Raw genomic sequence first — 26,991 nt, 5'->3', positions numbered from 1 at the left:
ATCAAGCCTTCTCTTTAAAGACTTTAGAAATTAAGAAATCTTTTCAAAATGTCAAGAAGCACTTCTAGAGTAATAAAATAAGCAGTGGGTTCGGACCCCTTACCCTCTCCCTTCCCCTCCCCCCCACCCCCAGACACACACACACGAAAAAAGTTAAGAGAATGAGAACAAGAAACAAGGCACTGCTTCCTTAGGATGAAAGTCTGTGTATCAGCCTTTTGCTTATAACCAGGATGTGCTATCACAGTGGGCATGGTCCCAGGAAAGCTAGATAGGCAAGCCTAACACTAGCCCCTCATTTCTACTTCAGCCCCACTTTGCACATTTCAGACACCTGCCAGTAGGGATATGTGTGATGGAAGATTACAACCTGGTCAGAAATATGTTTGATATGATTTTCGTATCCTTCCAGCTCATTCCCATTTAATTTCCACTGAGTTAAGTTCTAGAGATATTTGGGATGGAAGTCCAAGAGTGCAGAGTACTCTGCTCACCATTCTCTGATTGTCAGAGTAGGTCAAGGACAGTGAGCACAAGGTAGACTCCAAGTAATGAAAACTGAAATGGGTATGGATAGATAAGGGATGTTGCCAAAGGTGTAAGGCCACTAAAGAGGGTCATGTAGAACATTCTCTCATGTAATAATGGCTGATTAACAACACTGCGATAATACTGAGGACCTTAACTGAAATTACCACGAAAGAAATGTTCTGTTATAAATAAAGTTATATAATAAATTATTATAACCAAATTAAACTGTGGGGATATGGCAGGTGTCAATTACCTAAAAGAAGGAAGTACTTTCATACTCTGGTCATTAGACTGATGGCAGTGTAAAGATAACACTGTATTTAGAAAGCCTTCACGACAGGTCTCCAAAATGGTGGCACAAACTGCCAAGAATTAAAAACATTGCCATCAAGTAGGTTTTAGAGGCAGAACACCTTTTTTAGGAACCAACCTGGAGTTACTGTAACCAAGGGTGGCTAGCTCCTACGGTGATAGGAGCCAGTTTTGTTAGGTCTTCAACTACAGATAATGTGAGGTTTGGCCCTGACAAAGGGGTCAGTAAGATTTGTTTCCCTTTACTTTGCTATTCCATTTTTAAGGTATCTCTTCTTGAGAGAATAAGATCCTAATGAGCACTCAAAATAAACCAACTCATATTTAGGAATGGGTATATAATTCCAATGTAAACTGGTTACAGTTCTGGATTGAAACTGAGCCTCAAGTCTAAGTGAGGCTCAAAGAAAAAAATATAGTTTTATCTTCTTTTATTTTGCAGTTAATTATAATTAATAAGAACTGGCTGGCCAGTGAGCTTGGCCATCCTTTTCAGAGGTAGAGGAAATCTTACTGCCATCCAAATAATTTCAACTGGTTTGCTTTTATGTGACTATTCAACTGAGTCAGAAGTTGGCTAGTGTATGGAAAATAAATAATTCTGTAGTGACGCTACTTTATAATATAATGTGGTCACTTTCCTTGGCCATATGTTCTATTTTTCCTTTAGTCCATAATCAATCTGCTGTGGGGGCTTGCCAGAGTCTCTTATAGGATATAATGCTCCATTCTGTCTTTGACTAGGAAAATGAAATTAATTATCAGTTGACGAAGGTTTCCAAAAATAACTTGTTGAGGAAAATAATTCCCATAACTAGAAGTAATAGTTGAAATAGACACAACACTTATATTTTAACATAGTTAAGGCAAACACATGTGATTTCAATTAACTTGGACACTTTATTGTTGTATCTTCTAATACCAGTTCTAAAACTGTTTCTTAAATTACACTTAAATCAGAATGTATTCTGTGGTTACAAATACCAGAATACAGGTAAAAGTGCCCACAGAATACAGATGTTTGAAGTGAAAATATTACTTAAGCCTGAATTATCAAGAGCAGTATTTCCTTAACGCACAACAGGTGACAGCCGACTAATGGCACGCAGACTATCTCTGAAGAAACTCCAATTTCACCTCACATCAGATTTCATTTGTCAGTTTTAAAAAGCCATTAAAGCAAAAAGAGGTTTGCTGTTGTCTTTTATTTATTTACTGATTTTTAATTGATAAATTTCCAAAAAGAATTCCATACTGTAATCTTAGACCTAAATGCACTTCGTAATTTGAGAAGTAACTGGAAAACAACTAAAAACAGTGAGTAATTAAGACAAGTGACATTAGAGGATTCAGGAATGGGTTACTGAGACAATCTGCTTTCTCCCATACCAATATTTCTCTCATGTTTAAATATTTTTAAGGCAGGCTTTTATTAGGAAGGATAAAGGTGTGCTGACGACAAGGGCATCTGAAGTGCCCTCTTTCAGGGATGGGTGGAGAAGGCGCCAGGGTCATCTTCCATGTAGTCTTCTTTGCTCAAGGGCCTCCTCCTTTTTTGCTACAGTGATAGACTAAAATATGGGCCCCTGTTAAACCGTGCCTGCTCTGTCTCCCAGACCAGAAGGGCTTCTACCACCCGCCCTGAACTCCTTCACTGTCACTGTAGGCACTCTCCTCATTTGCTGACGGTGCTATTTCCTGAGATTCACCTCCTCTGGGCCCCCATTCACACTTTCTGTGCAGTCTTACTATGTATGGTGGGGCCCTCATCCTCGGAGTGGAAATTTGCCAGTGAATTCTGAGATCCATCACCCATTGTTCGGCTCTTCAATCTGTATTCTTTCCACCCAGAAGTAGCTTCTCACGCAAATCCTGCTGATCTCAGTTGTTTCTGGCTACGCTGGCAGATAATTTGGACTTTACAGGACTTCTTTATATTCTGAGTCCCTGGATGGTGCAAACAGTTAATGCACTCCACTGCTAACCAAAAGATTGGCAGTTTGAGTCCATCCAGAGACCCCCTCGAAAGAAATACCTGGTGATCTACACCTGAAAAAGCAGCCACTGAAAATCTATGGAACACAGTTCTACTCTGACACACATAAGGTCACCATGAGTCGGAATCAACTTGAGTGCAACTGGTTTGGTTTTTTTCTCTATATCCTAGTTTCACTAAAGCTATATGTCTTAGTTATCTACTGCTGCTATAATAGAAATACCACAAGCAGGTGCCTTTAACAAAGAGGAACTTAGTCTTGCACAGTCTAGGAGGCTAGACATTTGAATTCAGGGTGCCAGCTCCAGGGGAAGGCTTTCTTTCTCTGTCGGCTCTGGCGGAAGGTCCTTGTCATCAATCTTCCCCTGGTCTAGGAGCTTCTCAGCGCAGGGACCCCAGGTCCAAAGGACACGCTCCACTCCTGGTTCTTCATTCTTGGTGGTACAAACTTCCCATCTCTCTACTAGCTTCTCTCTTTTATATCCCAAAAGAGATTGACTCAAAATATAACCGAATCCTATAGATTGACTCCCATCTCATTAAAATAACTGCCTCTAATTCTGCCTCATTAACATCATAGAGGTTAGAATTTATAACACATAGGATAATCACAACAGATCACAAAACGGTAGACAACCACACAATACTGGAAATCATGGTCTAGCAAAGTTGACACATTTTTGGGGGACACAACTCAATCCATGACATTATTGTTTGTGACATTTTTCCTATTGTCCCTGTAGTTCTGCACTGTTTCCAGGAAGAGGGGTAGAGAGATCTGGATCTAAATTGCCATCATGTTCCTTTTTCCATTCTGTCATTCTCTTCCACCCACACTAGGAAGTCAATCAGAGAGTTAAAGAAAAAAAATCTCTATGTGAAACTAAGGTAGTGTATTTGACCAAAATGTTAACCAGGCATTTCAGAATAGCACAGGATGCCAAGAGTCAATTAGATCAAGCTTCTCTTTTCATTAAGAGTAAGCAAGAGAGAAGCCCTGGTGGCACACAATGGTTAAGCGCTCAGCTGCTAACCAAAATGTTGGCAGTTCAAACTCACCAAGGAAGAAAAACACTGGCAATCTGCTCCTATGAAGATTAAAACAAAACAAAAAAAATGAAGATTACAACCTAGGAAATCCCATGGGGCAGTTCTACTCTGTCCTATAGGGTCACTGAGTCAGAATTAACTTGAGGGCACAGAGCAAGCAAACACCCTATCAGCAACATTGCCAAAACAGGAAAATTCATACTCTTTCAAGTTTATTATCAAGATTCCTTACAGAAGGAATATCCTTGTGTTCCTGAATTAAGTAATGGTTCATAATGGCCCACTATCATTCAGATCCAAGAAAGTGACACCCAAATTATACTAGGCCAGTCAACAAAATCCTGAGAAAATGTGCTACTTGACAGAAGATACACAGAGTAAATATAGTACAGGGTGAGAAAAGATCACAGCAGGAGATCCTGGCTGGGGAAGGGTGCAAAGGAAGGCTGGGATTCAGTCATTCTAGTGGAGCAATTTTTAATGACAATCACAGTCCTATTCAATCATCAAACAATCCAGAGACTGCAATTACCCCCTTAATGGTATTACCAGAACACAATCTTCATCCCCAAGATCTCTTCCACCTCTCGTTGCCACTCCTACTAATGATTGCCCTGCATTCTCTTGTCCCCTCCTCCACGTGAACATCATCATCATATGGTCCAATCACCATATTAACTTCCACACTCAAAGCAAACCGTCTAAGTCAAAGTAGCAGCCAATCACTTCTAAAGGCTATTTTTTTTTTTTCCATTTCTAAAGTTCTCTCATTGTCTTTACGAAGCTGTTGCAAAGAAATGCCGGAGAGTAAAAAATTTTTTTTTCATTAGTTTAACTTCCACCTTAGTGATTTGAAAGAGTCACAAATCAGGAAAGATTTAAGCAGCTCAGAAAATAATCTGTGCTCAGAAACAACCTATCTAACCTTTAAAATACCACATGTATTTTGGGGGAACCTAGATCTGTATTAAAATGCCTGTTTGATTTGAAACTGGTCTTTTTCTGCCACCAAGTGTTAGCACATACTTCCAACCAATTTTTTTTTTTGCCATGTTTAAATCAGAAAAACACAGGGTCATTCAATGACAAAAATAAATCCAAAAGGATACACTGTATAAGGCATGGTGCTAAACACACAGCAGAAAAACCATGTCACGCAAATACATTTTATGGAAACTACAAATGCCTTCAATTACTATTTCAGAATCCAGTAATTTAGTAAGGTTTTTTGAGGATTCATTTGACAAAAAAATTTACAACCCTGCAAGCACAGTGATAATTAAAATATCTCTAAAATTCACAACAGCTGAACTTTTGATATTCTCTAACACAGTATAAAAAAAAAAACCATTGCCACTGAGTCAATTCTGGCTCATGGAGACCCTATAGGACAGAGCAGAACTGCCTCATAGGCTTTCCAAGGAGTGGCTGGTGGATTCGAACTGCTGACCTTTTGGTTAGCAGCTGACCTCTCAATCACTGTGCCATGAGTCAGAATCGACTCAATGGCAACAAGTTTGGTTTGTTTGGTTTTTTGGGGTTTTTTTTTCGGTTAATGCAGTATACCCACTAGAATTTCGTAAAACTAGGAATACAAAAAACTGACACAGTGACTATCTTCCTATGTTAGAAAAATACACAGTTGTCAAAGAAAAGCTTTCCCTTTCCCAGAATCTGTCCTCAGCATCAAATCAGTTCACACACTGGGGAACCAGAATACTATGCCGTGGCAGTGGAAGTTCAAAATTCTGAACACAATCTACTGTACTTCTGGTTACCTCACTGGGCTTTTAGATACTTCTACTAGCTACCGCTGTAACAAACAGGTCAGTAGTTTGAATCCACCAGTTGCTCCTGGGAAACTCTGTGGGGCAGTTCTACTCTGTCCTATAGGGTTGCTATGAGTCAGAATCCGCTCAACTGCAACGGGTTTGGGTTTTTTTTTTTTTAGGGACCCAGAAGCCCTGGAACTTCTATACCCAATTAGGGGATCTTCACATTAGACTTTCACGGCCATCCCAGTAGTGGTGAACACTCATCCCCTGTACCAGCCATCTGTTTGCATCTTCTATGTCAATGAGATGTTTTACCTTCATGAACTGACCCATTATGATTCCAACTCTAAATCTTTGAGTCAGCATGGATTATGGCTTTTCAGACATCTATTGTATAAAACAATGACAATAACTAGCAGGTGAAAAGAAAATCAATTCAGGTATGCCTACAGAATACCACGTTATGCCTCCTGTATATGACAATAAGTTATCATACTTACAACTAAAATTGTACCATCAGTATCACAGGAGTGCACTAGTGCCTACTCACTATACAAAATGATTTCCAGAAGATCTTCTAGCAGGTCAAGTCAAATATAAGAAGTAAAACATTCTACATCCCACTTTGGTGAGAGGCGTCTGGGGTCTTGAACCCCAGCAAGCAGCCATGTAAGATGCATCAATGGGTGTCAAGCCACCTGGAGCAAAGGAGAATGAAGAACACCAAAGACACAAGGTAAATATGAGCCCAAGAGACTCCATCAGCCTGAGACAAGAAGAACTAGACAGTGCCCAGCTACCACCGATCACTGCCCTGACAGGGAACACAACAGAGAATCCCTGATGGAGCAGGAGAACAGTGGGATGCAGATTTCAAATTCTCATAAAAAGACCAAGTTTAATGGTCTGACTGACACCAGAGGGACCCTGACAGTCATGGTCCCCGGATGCTCTGACAGCCCAGGATTGGAACCATTCCCGAAACCAACTCTATAGACAGGGATTGGCCTGGACTACTAGATAAACAGTGATGCTGGTGAGGAGTGAACTTCATGGCTCAGGTAGACACATAAGACCATGTGGGTGACTCCTGTCTGGTGGCAAGATGAGAAGGAAGAGGGAGGGGGACAGGAGCTGGTTGAATGGACACAGGTATATAGGCTGGAGAGGAGGAATGTACTGTCTCATTAAGAGGAGAGCAGGTAGGAGTACACAGCATGGTGTGTATAACTTTTTGTATGAGAGACTGACTTGATCTGTAAACTTTCACCTAAAGCACAGTAAGTTAAAAAAAAAAAAAGAAATATAAGGAGTATACCAACTAGCACCAAACATCAAAACAAAGCATCTTAGTGGGAGATATCAGTTAGCTCCTTTTCAGTCATTCTCACTTTGCACTATATATTTACACCAGGAAATAAAGTAACCCTCCCCAAGATAATGGGAACTTTCAGTTTTCTGAATTCAGAGGCTTTCCCTCATCCCTGAATTTTCATGGGACATCTAACTGTTCATTAGCACTTCCTTCTATGCACAGCTTACCAAGGCTCTACCCTCTCTCAGAACTCCAGCAATTCTCCAATGAACCAGGATAGGAATCTTGAATACGTCAAGGCAGGTTTACTATATTGTGGGTGACATTAAGGCCAACTCTAGTCACTGATCTACTAGAAAAATTATGGACTAAAAGAACAATTATGGGAACCCACTTTTTACCTCTGAAATGCTGTGATGCACGTTATGATGTTGTACAGGGAAAAATCTAAGGAAACTATTTTTATATAACTGTAATTATAGTATGCTAAGAATACTGAATATACAATAGACTGCCACAAGAACGAACAAATCAGTCTTAGAAAAAATACAGCCAGAATGCTCCTTAGAAGCGAGGATGGTGAATCTTTGGCTCGCTTACTTTGGATATGTAATCAGGAAAGACCAATCACTAGAAAAGGACGTCATGTTTAGTAGAGTAGATTGTCAGTGAAAATGAGGGAAAACCTCAATGAGATGGGCTGACAGGTAGAGGACCAGGCAACATTTCATTCTGTTATACATAAGGTTGCCATGAGTCAGAGCTGACTGGACAGCAACAAACAACAAAAATTAAATATACATTCTATATTTAATTTACCTTTTTTATGCTGTTATATAACCCTTATATGTATCTATTTTAATAGCTGCTTAGATCAATGATATGATTTACCATAACTGATTTAAACATTCCCCTACTGTTATGGAAATTACTTCTACTTTTTCCCTATTGTAATGTTTCCGTAAATATCTTTAATGCATAAGGAATTTCCTCTTTTGAATTATTTCCTTAAGAAAACCTCAGCAACAAAGGATATGAATATTTTAAGTTTTTTTTGATGTGAGTTGCATAATTCACAGGTAAAAGGCCCATGTCAACTTATAAACTACCATTCAGAATCTTTGACAGTCCTTCTGCCACAAATTTACCCTAACAAACATTTCTCCTACACACTGAAGTTGGAAATATAAATTGGCACCATTATTTTAAAAGGCAATTGACAGTATTTTTGAGAAGTTATAATATACACCACCCTTTGACCTTGGAGTTTCACTTTGAGGAGTGGGTTCTTTGAAATACTGGCCTATCTGTCCAAATAAAAATAAACAAGGATAAACAAGCATCATTGTTTGTAGCAGCAAAAAACAGAAATCAACCTAATTATTCATCAGAGGAGAATGTTTAAATTAGGACATATTGAAATAATACAGTATGATTCTATTTCTGTTTTAAAGAAACTATATACATGTATTTGTGTGTATTCATACATATATATGTGTTTGCATGTGTGTGTGTGTTGAGTGTGTGAGTGTGAAATAAATGCAGTGAGAGGGAGTACTTCTTAAAAACGTTAAGAAGCAAGAGACTGAGGGACCATCTATTTTTTAAAAATAAACATTTCAAACCACAACTCATAATGAAGCAATGAAATCTATTTTTACGCATGTCACCTTCTTATACTGATTTTAACTTTTACAGTCAAACCAATAATCTGCTGCAGAGAGAAGCTGCTGGATCCATTTAAGCCAGTGGGTCTCCAGGTACACTACTCCGCAGGTCATCTGGATCCAAATCACCTAAGGCACTTATTGAACACCAAAAGCCAAGGTCCTGGGCCCCAGTCCAGACATGAGGGCAGAAGATGGAAATCTGCAGTTTCAACAAGCACCCAAACTGATTCACGAATCCCGAAGTTTAAGATCCATTTCCTTAAACATTCAGAAACATGGAACATCATAGTAGTAAGTAGAAACAGAGCCATTCCATAGATTAAAAGAAAAAAATTGTTTGGCCTTCTTAAACATGGTAACATTAAAATTTATTTTCTATAGTTTAAGCATTCTAATATAAACAAAACACAATCTGATTTAGATTATATACACTATTTTCAAAGGACCAAATTGTACGGACTCTTGTTATTTCGACCAAATTTCTATGCCCAATACCCAGTGCCTGGCACACAGTAGGCCCTCAATAAATATTTGTTGAATTAATATGACTAGGACCAGGAAGTTCTTCACATATAGAAATGAATTTAGACGAACTGCAGTTGGACAGTGGGAGGAAAGAACATGAGACTGAGAATGAGGTCAAATGGATTCTACACAGAGTGCTGAATGTGATTTAAGTCTTTACCCACTGCCGTCATGACAATTCCGACTCGCAGTGACCCTGCAGGACAGAGTAGAACTTCCCCATAGGGTTTCCAAGGCTGTAAATCTTTAGGAAGCCAACCGCCACATCTTTCTCCTGCAGAGCGGCTACTGGGTTCAAACCACTGGCTTTTCTGTTAGCAGCCAAGCACTTAACCACTGTGCCACCAGGGCTCTTTAAGTCCCTTAAGCCTTCTAAGCCTCCTGACCCTATTCTATAAAGTGAAGACATCAATTCTGTGAAATTAACTGCCAAGGAATAATTTAAATGCAGTCTGAAATATAGAAATATAGATTCTAGAATAAACACCGCTTTGATAAATGTCCTTGGGCTCTCTCATTTCAAATGTAATATTGTAAGGACAAAGAAACATTTTGAAATGGGGACATTACCTTCACCACTGATTTGTCATTCTGTGATTAAATTTGAAACCACTGGGAGAGGACAATCCATTTGAAAGCAAAACAAGAAAGATAATGAGTAAAGAAGTGAACTGTCAGTCTACAAGTTTTGTAAGTTGTTATCATTCCATATTTCAAAATCTATTACTATATATACAACTTATTTTTAGCTAACACACTCTGGAATGGTACCTAATACAGTTATTATTGTATTTATGGCATGGTTATCAAAAAACCATGCAAGATATCTTTTTGAGGACATCTTTAACAACAACTTGAAAACAACTCATAATCACAGGATGATAAAGCACCCAAACCCATATTTTAAAGAACCAAAAAAGACTTTCTGAGCATAACTAAATACCAAATGTGCCAAGATGAGAAAAAAAAGATGTATTTACTAATAAACATGGTCTTCATTTATAGAGTTGCAAATCTGTTTTAGTATCAGGAAAGGGTCATGGAAAGTAGGGAACAGATATTAATCTGAATGCCCATGTCCAAAACTCTGGTATATCAGAACAGGTCACCAGAAGTCTTTATTTGCACAAGGAATTCCCTAGACTGAAAGGGGAAAAACAAGGAAGGGTGCCCTTAGGATTCAAGGAGAAATGCTCAAAATCCAAAAGAAGTCAAAACTGCTTTCAAGGATGGATGGGGTATCTTGGGGAGGCAGCAAATCACCCTGAGATAGAAATCAAAAGACATGTCCCTTGGCTTGTGTCACTGTTGACCATTCTCAGGGAGAAGGACTTTTGAGTATGGCAGTTACCCTCTAACCAATCCCTGATATACTTACTCCAAGTCCTCAGTGCAGGCAACTGCTAAAAGAGCAAGGTGGTCTTTTGGGAGCTTGAAAAAGCTGTAGTAAAAGGGTAGGGAGATAGAAAAACTCCTCCCACCTTGAAGAACCCATGCAGTGAGCAGCACCAGCATATGGAGGCCAGTGGAGAAGGCTTTGAGTGCAACAGGCTACCAACAACCATAAGCAAAGAAAGCAGCAAAATAGAACCCTGGCACCAGCTCAACGCTTTCCAGGTACAAAGCAGGTGTGGCAAGAGAAGTAGCAGTAAATGATGATTAAAGTAGGCAGCTAATAACCGTAGTGGCAAAGGAGGGCACAGCTGTAACAGCCTCTGTGGAGGATTCTGAGCCTCTCCACACCCTGGGGAATTGGAACCAACGAGACTTAGAATCCTAGGAGCAATAGTCATAGGGCATCAAAAACCACCACAAATGTCATTCACGCCCCAGACATGCTTAAGGGTGGTGTGGCCTGGTAAAACAAGGCTTGCAATAAAAATGTGAACATACTCTCTTACGGAGCCACGGTGCTTTTGACAATTTCATGAAGGTTAAATGAGGCTTAAAACTTCTGCTCTCTCCTGCCAAGATGCCTTTTGCTTGAAATGTCCTTTTTGCAGTCTCTGAAGAAAATAAAAGCAATACAAAAATGTTACTGTAACACACAGTTGTCTTTAATTATAAAAATGCCAATTCAAAAAATAAATTATTTTATAATGCAGATTACTTACTTCTAAGCAAGGGAGATTTACGTGTGCAAGGAACTTTTTTTTTTTTACTTATCTGTTACTATGAGTCAGAACCAACTCAATGGCAACGAGTTTGTTTTCTCATACTTCACCTATTGGAGACCTGGTGGCTCAGTGGCTGAGCTAACTGAAAGGTTCAAACCTACCAGCTGCTCCATGGGAGAAAGATGTGGCAGTCTGCCTCCATAAAGATGACATCCTAGAAAACTCTATCCGGCAGTTCTACTGTCCTAAAGGGTTGCTATGACTCAGAATTGATTCTCCAGCAATGGGTTTTTGATATTATACCTAAGTCCAGCTTCTCAGATTATTTGCTAGAATATGTGAAGAACAGGGCATCAGGATTGGAGGAAGACTCATTAACAACCTGCGTTAGGCAGATGACACAACCTTGCTTGCTGAAACTGAAGAGAACTTAAAGCACTTACTAATGAAGATCAAAGACCACAGCCCTCAGTATGGATTACACCTCAACATAAAGAAAACAAAAATCCTCACAACTAGACCAATAAGCAACATCATGATAAATGGAGAAAATATTGAAGCTGTCAAGGGTTTCATTTTACTGGATCCACAATCAACACCCATGGAAGCAGCAGTCAAGAAATCAAAAGATGCACTGCATTGGGCAAATCTGCTACAAAGGACCTCTTTAAAGTGTTGAAAAGCAAGGATGTCACCTTTAAGACTAAGGTGCACCTGACCCAAGCATCAATGCATGTGAAAGTTGCATAATAAATAAGGAAGACTGAAGAAGAATTGACACCTTCGAATTGTGGTATTGGCAAAGAATATTTAATACACCATGGATTGCCAAAAGAATGAACAAATCTGTCTTGGAAGAAGTACAACCAGAATGCTCCTTGGAAGCAAAGATGACTGAGGCTACATCTTACATACTTTGGACATGTTGTCAAGAGAGATCAGTCCCTGGAGAAGGACATCATGCTTGGTAAAGTACAGAGTCAGCAGAAAAGAGGAAGACCCTCAACGAGGTGGACTGACATAGTTGCTGCAACAGTGGACTCAAGCACAGCAACAATTATAAGGATGGTGCAGGACCCAGCAGTGTTTCATTCTGTTGTGCGTAGGGTTGCTATGAGTTGGAACCAACTCGATGGCATCTAACAATGACAACAGAATATACAAGTCTTCCTAGTGGAAGAAATTTAATCACTAGCAATTCTATGTACTCCTCTTTCCCTGAGGCTATTTTACTTGAAGGAGAAGGCAGCTTGTGGAGTGTTGAAGTGTTTTAATGGGGAAGTAGCATCCCGGCCTTGGATCACCATATAGCATCTTCTGAGACACGCACCACACTTGGTTTTTTGCAGCTGGAGCCTCCCTCGTTCCCATATATGATGACTCTGCAACTTTTGTGCTCTGTCAGGTATACAAAATTTCGTTCTATTGCTTGCCATACCATAGTACGGCAAACAGGAGCTCAATGGGGCTGTCTGAGGTCCTTTACTACTCTTGAGCACACAGATATAGCAGAGCTTCTTGGGGCAAGTAGGAAAGAGTCAGAACACTATCAGGCCACCCAACACAATCATCTCTCTTCTTTGCCTTTGTTGCATACGGAACTCTAGTTTTGCTGCTTGTATGGGCATGTCTCAGAAATGGAGCACAGTCACTCTTGCTCTCAGACTTATCTCGGTTTCTATTGTTTTTTTCATGGGATGGTGGAGGTAGACACTCTTGCTTGCCCTCTAATGCTTTTCCACACCCATCCCAGGGAATCTTTTCTATCATCAGTGGCAGGAAGAACGCATCATTATACTTAGTTCTGAAACTCCAAGATCTTTCCTCTACTTTTTCTGATGTATTATCTCTCTTCTGAAAACATGGGTGCTAACTGCCTGGGAAGAGGCTAGGCATTGAACAAAGGGTATAAGAAAATACAAGCTGAAAGATATAAACTCAGTTAACATCTCAAAATTATCCCACCACATTTCCAAATTCTTAATTTTCTTTTACCTTTGTAATACTTACCAGAGGCTCCAAACCAAACCCACTGCCGTCGAGTCAATTCCAATTCATAATGACCCTATAGGAAAGACTGCCTCATAGGATTTCCAAGGCTGTAATCTTCAGAGAAGCAGACTGCCACATCTTCCTCCTGCAGAGCAGCTGGTAGGTTCAAAGCACTGAGCTTTTGGTTAGCAGCTGAGCACTTAACCACTGGGCCACCAGGGCTCCTTCCCAAAGGTTAGCAAGCACTAAATGTGGTATTTCGATCACGGTCTATGAATTTGGAGCATAAGCTAAAAATCCTTTACTGCTAGTGACTGCCACCAAATGAGTTTTCATCCCTCTTCTATGGTAATAAAGATAGTTAAGCAATATATGATTAAAATTCCATGAAATCACTGGTTCTTAATTGTAAGCAACGGATGCCAACTTGGGCTGAGTTAAGCAGAAAAGATTTTATATAAGTGTACTGGGGGGGGCCAGAGTATCAGACTGGAAGGCTGTGAAGTTAAGGAAGATGTCCAAAGTCACAGTGGAGAACAGGTCCAGTGACACCACCCCCTCTTCCACAGAGCATGAGGTAGCAGAGTTGGCATCACTGAAAACCCGGACGAAGTACACGGGCTAGAACTGCTGCCACCACCGCCTTAGACATAATGGTTACAACTGACAACACAACCTATGCCCAGAATGGATTCCGCACAGTCCCTTTTTTCCAAGTTGCTAACTTCTGATTCAAAGCCAAGATCATGTTCTCCTGCCCTAGCAGTAAGGGACTCTGTGACAAATGTATCTGATATGGGAGAGAGCAAAGGAGAGGCTAGATGTTAGACAGGTAAAAGACAACTGTCCAGTACAGGCATGTATATGGAACAATAAAAGTGTATTTGTAACACTATTGTAATTAACTTAGCAACTTACAGCTCATATACATTACAAAAAGGTATATATCTCTCCTCAGCTTCCCTATCAAAAGCCGGTTTTGGCCCTTTCTAGTTTGGCCTGTTCTTAACTGTTTTACATAATCCTAGAGTTGAAATATCAGGCTGAATCATACAAAATTATCTTTTTTACTTGTCAAAAACAGTCAAAATTTGGCAATTTGTAATGCTATAGAATGTAAAATGGTGGACTAATTAACTAAAAAAAAAAAAAAATTTTTTTTTTTAAGTTCCTAAAATTTGACTAGAAGGATTAGGGCATAATTTCTATGACCCAAATATTTCAAAAACCTTCACATAAAACAGCATCTCATAGGAACTCAAAAACATGCTCCTAGCATCCCAGAAAACTGAAATAGTATAAAGTCATGGAAGTACAAATTCATTTATTGAGCTATTGACTGGGCCCTTCCCATACGTGCAAGGCACACTACCTGCCTAATGGGACAGATCTCAGCCCAACAAAGAGAAGGACCTACCAATGTTCAGGATTATCAGAAAACAGAATGAATATAAGGAAAGGACTTTTCTTAACAGAAGTTAAAATATACATTTGTATTGTTATTTACTATTCACACTGGTTTTTACATATTATCTTATTTGAAACAACAATCTTAATCAATTCTAAAGAAACATTTTTCAATTTACTGGTTTCAGTTACATCAAATTTTGGCCCAAAATTTCTCTTTATTCACCGGGGTTGAAATCTTAGTAGGTAGTAAAGTTTTTATTTACTTACAATATTGTTTTAAATAATATTTGTCACAAAGCACATTTGAATTTTTTATTGATGTGTTTTTTAGTGCAGTATGTTCTCTGGGCACATAAAGTAGGGAAAAGGAAAATGCCTTCTGTTTGAAAAGTATTTCTTAGTGTTCGATTTTTATTCCTAATAACAGTATAATCTATTGCTTAGCCAAAGTATCAGGTAATGGTTAAAGAAATATTAGTTTTGAGATAAGAATTTTTGCTAATGTGGAAAAACTATGTGTCATTTTTCATCCATGTTAGCTTATGTTCTGGAAGAGAAGTTTATGAATAATTGAAGAGCCTGTTCAATTTTTTTTCCTAATGCCACAGACATTTCCTTCAAGCACTAAATAGAAAATCGTACAGCAAATATATCAGATATCCTTTAAAAGTGGGCTAAGGTGCTTCCTAAATAATACAATTTACCACAGCTGAAGGTAAAAGTTATCTGAAGAAAATTTCTTAAAAATGTGTTTTAGACATTAGGAGACTTCACTAGGTGAAGAAACACTGAAATGAATAATAAAGGCACAATCCTTTTATAATGCTAACAAAAAAGGCTTTATCTCTTTTGTGATAGATTAGAGAGATGAGACAAATCAGAGAGAGAGAGAGATGGAGCCCTGGTGGCCCAGTGGTTAAGAGCCTGGCTGCTAACCAAAAGGTTGGCCGTTCAAATCCACCAGCCACTCCTGGGAAACTCTACAGGGCAGTTCTACTCTGTCCTATCATAGGGTTGCTATGAGTCGGAATCGACTTGATAGCAACTGGTTTGGTTTTTTTGGTTTTATACACATATATAAAGGTAAAAGTTTTTTAAGTTTCATATTTATTTATATATAAGATTTTCTTCAGGTAAACTCAAATACGTAACAGCAATAAACTTATACTTAAAATGTAAATAAGTTGCTAAACGTTGCCTCAAAGTAAACTACTAATTTTAATAAAATCATGTATTTTAAATTATATACAGTTTTTTGCAAAGCAAATACTTCAGTTTTTTTCTCCTTTTTGCCAATTTCTTCCTTTTTCTAAAATTGTGACAGATGTTTATACGATCGCATGATCTCCAAGAATAATCACAGAGGTTTATTAACAGGAATAGTCTAGAATGCTAAATACAAATTAAGTGGTCCTAGTTTTTTTAGTAAGCCTAGATGCTAATAAAAAGGTTGGCAGTTTGAATTCACCAGCTGCTCCTTGGAAACCCTATGGGGCAGTTCTACTCTGTCCTATAGGGTCACTATGAGTCAGAATCCAGTTCAACAGCAATGGGTAATATATTTTTAAGGTCCCTGGTAATATATTTTTAAGGTTAGTAGCCCAGTTTTAACTGGACTACTAACCTATAGGTTAGTGGTTCAAAGCCACCCAGGAGCGCCACTGAAGAAACACATAGCAATCTGCTTCCATAACAATGAGTCAAGAAAACCCCACGGAGCAGGTCTACTCTGCCACATGAGTTGAAATCGACTCGATGGCAACAGGTTTTTCTTTTTGTTTTTCTTAATATGTTTTTAAGTTATATATTCTATTTCATGATGTGGATATACTAGAACTACCTTGTTAGATATTTATTTTTAAAGGATCGATTTATGACTAAACAATACACTGTACAATTACAAGCTTTCCACGCTTTCTAATTGGAAGAGACTTTCTAATACCACTAAGTTATAGTAAAATTATATCACATATATTAAAAAAATTCTCAATAAAATTTTAGAACCACTTTTTTAAAAATTGTGCTTTAAGTGAAAGTTTACAAATAGAGTCAAACTCTCACACAAAACTTAATACACACCTTGCTATGTACTCCTAGCTGCTCTCCCCCTAATGAGACAGCACACTCTTCCTCTCTACCCGGTATTCCCCATGTCCATTCAACCAGCTCCTGTCCCCCTCTGCCTTCTCATCTCGCCTCCGGACAGAAGCTGCCCACATAGTCTCATGTGCCTACTTGAGCCAAGAAGCTCATTGCTGACCAGTATCATTTTCTGTCTTATAGTCCAATCCAATCCCTGTCTGAAGAGTTGGCTTTGGGAATGGTTCCAGTCTTGGGCTAACAGAAGGTCTGGGGACCATGACTTCCGGGGTCCCGCTAAACTCAGACCATTAAGTCTGGTCTTTTTACATGAATTTGAGGTCTGCATCCCACTGTTCTCCTGCTCCATCAGGGATTCTCTGTTTGGTTCCTTGTCAGGGCAGTCATCAGTTGTAGCTGGGCACCATCTAATTCTTCTGGTCTCAGGCTGATGTAGTCCCTGGTTTATGTGGCCCTTTCTGTCTCTTAGGCTCATATTGACCTTGTGTCTTTGGTGTTCTTCATTCTCCTCTGCTCCAGGTGGGCTGACACCAATTGATGCATCTTAGATGGCCGCTTACTAGCGCTTAAGACCACAGACACCACTCACCAAAGTGGGATGCAGAATGTTTTCTTAATACCTTTTGTTATGCCAATTGACCTAGATGTCCTCTGAAACCACAGTCCCCAGATCCCTGTCCCTGCTACTCTGGCATTGAAAGTGTTTGGTTGTATTCAGGAAACTTCTTTGCTTTTGGTTTAGTACAGTTGTGCTGACCTCTCCTGTATTGTGTGTTGTCTTGCCCTTCACCTAAAATAGAAGAAGCACTTTTTAGTCATCTAAAACTCTAAAGAAATAAAAGCCATGTAACTTCTTTGTCAGTCTTTTATTACTACCAAAAGGTTAAATTAAAAAAAAAAAGAAACAAACCCAGTGCCGTCGAGTCGATTCCAACTCATAGTGACCCTATAGGACAGAGCAGAACTGCCCCATAGAGTTTCCAAGGAGCGCCTGGCGGATTCCAACTGCCGACCCTTTGGTTAGCAGCCATAGCACTTCACCACTATGCCACAAGGGTTTCCACTAAAAGGTTAGTAGTCATAAAATTACTTGTTTCCATATGCTGCTTATGATAAGTGTTTAATTTTAGATGGCTTTAAAAAAAATTATTTTTTTTTTTTAGCAAGTCAAGTGAATCATATGTTTCAAAACAAAGGCTGATATAATGTTGAATCCAGGCTCAACTTAAAATTTTTTATAATCATCATTTTAAATAGATATTTCCAGTTGATTACTGTGTAAAACTGTCAAATAGAATTTCAAAATGTTTTATTCTTAAATGCAAGTCTTTTAAAGTTACACTTTGATGCCAGAGGAATCACATTCATTCTAACATGGTTGAGGAGAAAGAGAATTGGACTGAGCATTCTAACACTGCCCCAGTTCTAGTTATTCAACTTGTGTTCTTGGAAATGCCACTTAACCTTGAGAATAAAAATGATCAGGCCATAATAAATTACCTCTTAGGTCCCTTCTTATTCCTATAGCTGGAGAGCATGAGTGGCTGTCAGGGAGAGTTCTGGGACATCATCCACAAGGGACTGTAGAACACGGGACTAGATTTAATTCTCACACAAAGATTTAGACATGAATATAAATGTAGGAGGAGCGCTGGTGGCATAGTGGTTAACAGCGTCAGCTGCTAACCTTTCCACAAACTGCTCCTTGGAAATGCTATGAGGCAGTTCTACTCTGTCCTACAGGGTTGCTATGAGTCAGAATCGACTTGACAGTGGTGGGGTTTTTTGTTTTGTTTTCTTTTCCAGGTTACTTATAAATGTAGGAAGACAGACTGTCTAAGGTTAAATGTTCTTTTATACTTCATCACACACTTTTTCAGTGAATTATTCAACTACTAAAAAAGTATTTATTGAACTTTTATTATGTGACAAGGAGCCCTGGTGATGTGGTTATGCACTTGGCTGCTAACTGAAAGGTTGGTGGTTCAAACTCACCAGCCGCTCTGAGGGAGAAAGATGTGGCAGTCTGCTTCTGTAAAGATTACAGCCTTGGACACTTTATGGGGCAGTTCTACTCTGTCCTATAGGTCGCTATGTGTCAGAAACGACTTAATAAATTGGGATTTTTTTGTTGTTGGTTTTGGTATCATGTGACAGGCTCCAGGGACATGAAGATGAAACATTCCCTGCAACCAAAGAGCTTTCACTCTATTTGAAAGAGAGATTTCTAAATAATCAAATGCAAAAAAAGTGTTAAAGTTTCTACAGTAGACATCTCCCTAGGGTATAGCAGGAAATCTATAGATGCCCTTAAAGAATCAGAAAAGGCCTTTAATTTGGAAGCAACACTTTAAATGAGTCTTTATTAAAAAATCAGTAATTGTCCTCTGAGCACGTGGGGAATGCGAAGGTATTCTATGAGGTGGCAGCCGTGTGAGCTAAGGCACGAAAACATGAAATGGCACTTCCAGAACAGTGCGTTCGCTACGGGGCAAAACAAGAAATAAGGCTAAAGGGACAGGAAAGATTCAAATAGCTGAGAATCTTAAATACCACAGCAAGAAGAATTTTATCCTCTGTGGAAATCCTGGTGGCGTAGTGGTTAAGAGCTGCAGCTGCTAATCAAAAGGTCGGCAGTTCAAATCCATTAGGTGCTCCTTGGAAACCCTGTGGGGTAGTTCTACTCTGTCTACAGGGTCGCTATGAGTCGGAATCAACTCGATGGCAACAGGTTTTTTTGTTTGTTTGTATTCAACAGAGAGTCAATAAATCCTTTTAAGCAAGATGTACACAAATGATTAGTTCTGTGCTTTAGAAAAATACTCTGGAAGCAAAGTGGCAGACTGGACATAAAAGAACTATTATAGTGGTCTAAGTAAGAGATGAAAAGAGCTGGAACTGAGGCACGGCAATAGGGATGCAAAGAAGGGAACCAATGAGAGAGATATTTCAGATAAAATTTATAGGATTTGATGACTGACTACCTAAAACAAGTGAAGCTGGAGCATAGGCTAGCTCTTAAATTTCTGACTTATGTACCTGTTTGAATAGTGGGAAGGTTCACCCAGATAATAAATACAAGAGAAGAACCAAGGTTAAGAAGAAGAGGGGTAGGTTCAAAACCCTTAAAATGTAAACACTTAAGAAATAAAGAGATAAGCCAATGATAGAAACTGAGAAGATATATTAAGAGAAGTAAAAAAAGAACCATGAAAGTGGTGTCTTAGAAAGCAAAAAGAGAATTTAAAGAAGTGAGTGCTTGGTCATGTCAACAAATCCAAAGCATCCATTACATTTGGCGATTAGAAAGCCATCAGTGGCCTATGGTAGTGGAGTAGGTTATAACCTACTGACTTCAGTAAAGAAAAGAAGATGAATAGAGGTAAAGAACTAGAAACAGAATAGAGTCTACTCTTTCAAAGATTTTGGCTAGGAAGGAAGGGAAGGAGAGCTATAAAGCAGAGGTAGAGAGGAGATTCAAGATCAAGGGAGTGTTTTGGTTGTTGCTGCTATTTTTTAGGCTTCCTTATTGTGTGTGTGTGTGTGTGCATGCACCCACACATCTGGCATAGGAAAAATGTTAACAAGTTAACCAAGCTGAGGGAAAAGAGCTCATGAAGAGAAAAGGTTGTAACTACAGGAGTACAGCAAAAAGAAGAAATAGCTGGTAGAGCAGGGTCCAGGTAGAGACCAGTAGATCAAGAGCACAGCTATAGTGTGGCTGTTGTTAGCTGCCATCATATCAATTCAGACTCCTGGTGACCCAATGAGTGCTGAGTAGAACTGCTCCATAGGGTTTTCAAGGCTGTGATCCTTCAGAAGCAGATCGCCACGCCTGTCTTCCAAGGCACTCATGGAAGGGTTTGAACCGCCAACCCTTCCACAAGTAGTTGAGCATTTAACTGTTTGCACCACCTTGCTGCCTACAGCTCAAGGATTAAATAGAATATAAAACACCTCTTTTTCTAGAACTGGATGAGGTTCTAAAAAGGCAAATGTTATTAGCGGTTACAAGGGGCTGGAGAGAGGGTTGAAAAAAAAAAAACAAAACCAAAACCAAAGCCAACGCCGTCAAGTCGATTCTGACTCATAGTGGCCCTACAGGACAGAGTAGAACTGCCCCGTAGGGTTTCCAAGGAGCAGCTGGTAGATTCGAACTGCCAACCTTTTGGTTAGCAGCCACAGCTCTTAACCACTATGCCACCAGAGTTTCTGAGGGGTGAACAGAGAGTTGAAATACTTTTGGGAATGGGTAGTGGTGACAGGACAACAAACTGAAAGGGATTAACGTCACTGAATTGTTGAAAGAGAGGTGCAAGGTTAAGGAATCTAGACATAAGGCTGGAGGATGACAGCAGACGGAGACAGAACTTAAGTGCAACAGGATTGCTTAACAGGATACTGTTCGGTTTGAAAAGCACACATTTGCAGTACAATCAAATGTTCTACATAATTTCTTCTACATGACCTTATGCTTTCTTCATTTGCTCACTCATTTGATAAATCTTATTAAGAACCTTTTCTATGTTCCACATTATAAAAGGCGCTGGGTATACAATAGTGAACAACAGTCATGGTCCTTGCCTGACTTAATGTAGTAGGAGAGACAGTCAAATGAATATATAATTACATATAAGTATGTTTGGAAACGCTGGTAGCATAGTGGTTAAGTGCTACAGCTGCTAACCAAAGGGTTGGCAGTTCAAATCCGGCAGGCGCTCCTTGAGAACTCTGTGGGGCAGTTCTACTCTGTCCTATAGGGTTGCTATGAGTCGGAATCGACTCCACAGCACTGGGTTTGGTTTGTTTTGTTATGTAATTATATAATTACAACTTGCGAAAAGGGGTATGAAGGGGACAATGATAAATTATAAGGATACTCTACTTATGGTGAGAAGCCCTGGTGGTGCAGCGGTTAAAGCAATCATCTGTTAACCGAAAGATGGGCAGTTTCAAACCATCAGTGGCTCTGCAGGAGAAAGATGTGGCAGCCTGCTTCTGAAGAGATTTATAGTCTCGAAAACCCTATGGGGTTGCCATGAGTCAGAATCAACACGAAGGCAGTGAGTTTGGTTTGGCTACTTACAGTAGACTCTCTGAGGTTGCAGCATTTGAGAAATGAAGGATGAAAAGGTCCAAGCCAAGTGACTTTTCAGCCATTTGTAAAAGTTCTATGGCAGGAAAGAGCTTGTTGAGTTCAGTACCTGAAAGGAGCCACTGTAACCGGAGCTAAAAAGCAAATGACTGGGCTGATCTACCTGGTGTTTGTCAATGAGGTCAAACAAGAAAAAGAAGACATTCTGCCTGGGTAGAGAAGCTGGTGTTTATTTAGTTCTAAATGAAGTGCTGTTAAGAAGTTTTGAGGTCTCTGGGCCAGGCAGTGAAAGGCAATGGTTGGCAGGTTTTAGGAAGCCTTCCAGTTTATGGAGGTCAAAAAGCCCAAGACCTCATGTGGTAGTGGAGCAGCCTAGAGGGGTCCAAAGATACCAACAACTAAACAGATTCTACATGAGGAGCAGAAAACAAAGCACATATTCTTTGAATTTGGGGCAGGGAGGGGAATGCCAATCAAAATATGTAATGTTCAAATAACATCCTAAAATTTTTTCACTTTTCCTTCTATGAGATAAATGTACTTACAATCTTTTATCATGCTAGCCAAGGGTACTTTTCTCATTTAAAAAAGAGATTTGCAAGGACTATTTTAATTCCAATAGGCTAAATTTTAGCAATCTCTCGATTTAATAACCTTCTTAACAAAATTACATTTAGCTGAAAAAGAAGAATCACATATTCATTTCCATGCAAAGAACTTTTCAGTGCAATTTCATCATTGTAGAATGTGGGGAAATTCCATGTAAATGCATAATTGTCAGTATCTTCTTAGCTCTGTGAGCTATTGTGTAATGCTAGGAAATGAGAAGGAAAAATGAGGTCACTTTATTCTGGAAAAATGGAAATCACTCCATGTTAAGGTAGGAAGCTGAGACAAAGAGCCTTTGATGCCCTTCAGCTTATCTGCCCCCTCAAGCAGCTCCTGCTATACACCCACATGTATACAGTGTGGGAAGACGGGTTTGGTCTCTTCAGTTCTACCAGGACACATAAAAAATAACGGTCAACAACATTATGCTTCAATATACAATTCAGATATTATTAGTAAAAGCTCACCACTCAGATTCTACTAGTTCAAAATGTACTTCATTTCTACACAATAAAAATTCTAAATTACTCTTTATCCTAAAAATGTTCAACATTGAGTTGGAATACTGTTGCTGTGGTTGTTGTTGTTGTTGTAAGGTGCCCTCAAGTTGGTTCCAACTCATAGTGACCCTATGTACAACAGAACGAAACATTGGCTGGTCCTGCACCACCTTCAATATTGTTGCTATCTTTGAGCCTATTGTTGCAGCCACTATGTCAATCCATCTCGCTGGGGGTCTTCATCTTTCACTGACCCTCTACCTTGCATCTTTTTGATTTCTTGACTGTTGCTTCCATGGTTGTTGATTGTGGATCCAAGTAAAATAAAATTCTTAAAAACTTCAGTCTTTTCTCCATTTATCATGATGTTGTTTACTGGTCCAGTTGTGAGGATTTTTGTCTTCTTTATGTTGAGGTTGTAATCCATACTGAAGCCTGAGTCTTTGATCTTCATTAGTAAGTGCTTCAAGTCTTCTTTACTTTCAGCAAGCACGATGTGTCATCTACATATCACAGGTTGTGAATAAGTCTCCTTCCAATTCTGATGCCCAGTTCTTCTTCATACAATCCAGCTTCCTGGATTATCTGCTCAGCATACAGAGGGAATAAGTATGGTCAAAGGACAAAACCCTCACACACACCCTTCCTGATTTTAAACCATGCAGTATCCCATTGTTCTGTTCAAACGACCCACTCCTGGTCTATGTACAGGTTCTGTATGAGCACAAGAAAATGTTCTGGAATTCCCATTCTTCACAATGATATCCATAGTTTGTTATGATTCATACAGCCAAATGCCTTTCACAGTCAATAAAATATAATATTCTCTGCTGTCAGCCCACATCCATCTGATATTAGCAATGATATCCCTAGTTCCACAGCCTCTTCCAAATCTGGTTTGAATTTCTGGCAGTTTCCTGTCGATACAATGCAACAACCATTTTTGAATTATCTTCAGCAAAATTTTACTTGAGTGTGATATTAATGATGTTGCTGGATAGTTTCCACATTCTATTGGATCATCTTTCTTTGCAACAGGTACAAATATGGATCTCTTCCAGTTGGTCTTCCAAATTTCTTGGCACAGATGAGTGGGCACCTCTAGCACTGCATATATTTGTTGAAACACCTCAATTGTATTCTGCCAGTTCCTGAAGGCTTGTTTTTTGCCAATGCCTTCAGTACAGCTTGGACTTCTTCCTTCAGTACCATCAGTTCTTAATCATATGCTACCTCCAGAAGTTGCTGAACATCGAACAATTCTTTTTGGTACAGTTATTGTATATTCTTTCCATCTTCTTTTGATGCTTCCTGTGTTGTTCAATATTTTGCCCATAGAATTCTTCAATATTGCAACTCGAGGTCTGAATTTTTTCTCCAGTTCTCTCCGCTTAAGAAATGCCAAGCATGTTCCTCCCTTTTGGTTTTCTAACTCCAGGCCTTTGCATATTTCATTGTAATATTTCACTTTGTCTTCTTGAGTCGTCCTTTGAAATCTTCTGTTTAGTTCTCTTATTTCATCATTTCTTCCATTTGCTTTAGTTACTCTACATTCAAGAGCAAGTTTTAGAGTCTCTTCTGACATCCATTTTGGTCTTTTCTTTGTTTCCTATCTTTTTAATGACCTTTTGCTTTCTTTATGTATGATGTCTTTGATGTCATCCCACAACTCGTCTACTGTTCAATCCTTAGTGTTCAGTGCGTCAAATCTATTCTTGAGATGGTTACTTTGTCTCTCATGGACATATTTTAACTTTCTTCACCTTCAACTTGAATTTACATGTTAGCAATTGATGGTCTGTTCTGTAGTTGGCCCCTGGCCTTGTTCTGGCTGATCATACTGAGTTTTTTCATTGTCTCTTACCACAGATGTAGTTGATTTGATTCCTGTGTTTTCCATCTGGTGAAGACTACTTTTACAGTCACTATTAATGTTGTTGAAAAAAGGTATTTGCAGTGAATAAGTTGTTGGTCTTGCAAAATTCTATCATGGGCTTTCCTGTATCATTTCTATCACCAAGGCCATATTTTCCAACTACAGATCCTTTTTCTTTGTTTCCAATTTTCGCGTTCCAATCACCAGTAATTATCAATGCCTCTTGATCGCATGTTTCATCAATTTCAGACTGTAGAAGTTGGCAAAAATCTTCAATTTCTCCTCTTCTTCGGCCTTAGTGGTGGTTGGTGGGTAATTTGCATAATAGTCATATTAATTGGTCTTCCTTGTAGGTGTATGGATATTATCCTATAACTGACAAGGTCGTACTTCAGGGCAGATCTGGAAATGCACTTTTTGACAATGGACGCAATGTCATTCTTCTTCAATTCGTCATTTCCGGCATAGCAGACCATATGACTGTCTGATTCGAAATGGCCAATACCAGTTTATTTCAGCTGATTAATGCCCAGGATATCAATCTTTATGTGTTCCATTTCATTTCTGATGATTTTCAATTTTCCTAGAGTCATACTTTCTACATGCCACGTTTTGAATATTAATGGGATATCTTCCACTATTTCTTCTCGTCTTGAGTCATGCTACATTAACAAATGCAAGTCCCGAAAACTTGACTCCATCCACGTCATTAGGGTCAACTCTACCTTGAGGAAGCAGCTCTTCCCCAGTAGTACTGAGTGCCTTCCAACCTGAGGGGTTCATCTTCCAGCATCATACCAGCATTATACTGTTCCGCTGCTATTAATAAGGTTTCCATTGGCCCGTTTTTTAGAAGTAGACCACCAGCCCTTTCTTCCTACTCTGTCTTAGTCAGGAAGCTCCACTGAAACCTGCCCACAATGGATGACCCTGCTGGTATTTGAAATACCAGTGGCAGAGCTTCCAGCATCAAAGCTACACATAAGCTACCACAGTATGACAAACTGGCAGATGCATGTCTGAAATTCAGCCCTCTTTTCATAAAAACTATGTAATATTCTAGGAATTTATTTCTTTTAACTTGTAAATTTAAAAATTATATGAAAAACTAGATAAATCAGAACATTCATGAATTGTCATTTTCAACTATTTTTTAAGTTCATACACTGCAATTACACTTAACTTCTTTACAAATACATTACAAATCATTACACTTATTTTCTTTATAAATTCTCTTGCTTTCCATTAAGTCAGACTAGATCTGCCTCCATTATTTTGAAGGAATCAGATTTTAATATTCCTGTGTAGGCACATACACACACAGCTTATTTTAAGTGTTAAGAAATGTAGCATCTCAGTTAATGGAAAGTTATTCTTTAAGTTAGAATATATGATTTGGAAAAACAGTTTCTAATACATGACATAAAAACAAATACGAAACAGTTTTATGGATATTGTTGGAATAAAGCAAAATTAATTCTGTGGCATTCTTTTAAATCTGTTCGTATGCTTAAAAATGTAAAATATTGACAAAAAGTACATGTATTAAACACTCTGAATATTTGAATATCATATGAATAGAAGCTTCAACCAAACATAAATGCCTGACACATAGTATCCTCTGCCATTGAGTTGATTCTGACTCATAGTGACCCTACAGCACAGAGTAGAACTGCCCCATAGGGCTTCCAAGGCTGTAATCTTTATGGAAGAAGCCCTGGTGGCGTAGTGGTTAAGAGCTACAGTTGCTATCCAAAAGGTCAGCAGTTCAAATCCACCAGGCGCTCCTTCGAAACCATATGGGGCAGTTCTACTCTGTCCTATAGGGTCGCTATGAGTCAGAATCCAGTCAACAGCGGTGGGTTTGGTTTTGTTTTGGTAATCTTTACAGAAGCAGATTGCCACATCTTTCTCCTGCGACACACAGTAAAAGTACTTAATAATTAATAAACACACGCTGCTTGACTGAGTAAAGTTTGCTATATACATACTCAAATATTTGTTTCTAATAGAAGTGCATAAAAATTATAATCAAAAGCAACAGTACTATATGCCCATAAAAGCTTAAAAGCAGGTACAAGTGATTACACAGGAGACAGAGTGCTATTTTCCCTTTTT

General features: G+C 39.0%; 1 protein-coding gene across 14 annotated transcripts in view; it reads right to left on the bottom strand.

Moving 5' to 3' along the window:
• AKAP7 (A-kinase anchoring protein 7) overlaps positions 1-26,991 on the bottom strand; it is a 154,310-nt gene that overhangs the window by 78,858 nt on the left and 48,461 nt on the right. For 6 of the 14 annotated variants that reach the window (XR_010322906.1, XM_064290862.1, XM_064290873.1 and 3 more), the window contains 2 exons: positions 17,551-17,583; positions 11,068-11,180 (listed from right to left, as the gene is read on the bottom strand). The exons of 1 other annotated variant lie outside the window; for it this stretch is intronic. Coding sequence is in view for 10 of the 13 variants with exons in the window: in XM_064290862.1 (XP_064146932.1) it covers positions 11,068-11,180; positions 17,551-17,583 (146 nt within the window). In the remaining 3 variants the exon portion in view is untranslated. 7 more of the 14 variants (XR_010322907.1, XR_002787577.2, XM_064290886.1 and 4 more) reach the window with 3 other exon arrangements.

Source organism: Loxodonta africana, chromosome 1, assembly GCF_030014295.1.
Source record: "Loxodonta africana isolate mLoxAfr1 chromosome 1, mLoxAfr1.hap2, whole genome shotgun sequence".
Taxonomy (NCBI): Eukaryota; Metazoa; Chordata; class Mammalia; order Proboscidea; family Elephantidae; genus Loxodonta; species Loxodonta africana.
Note: the sequence above shows the minus strand (reverse complement) of the source record. Positions and strands in the feature narration are given on the sequence as shown.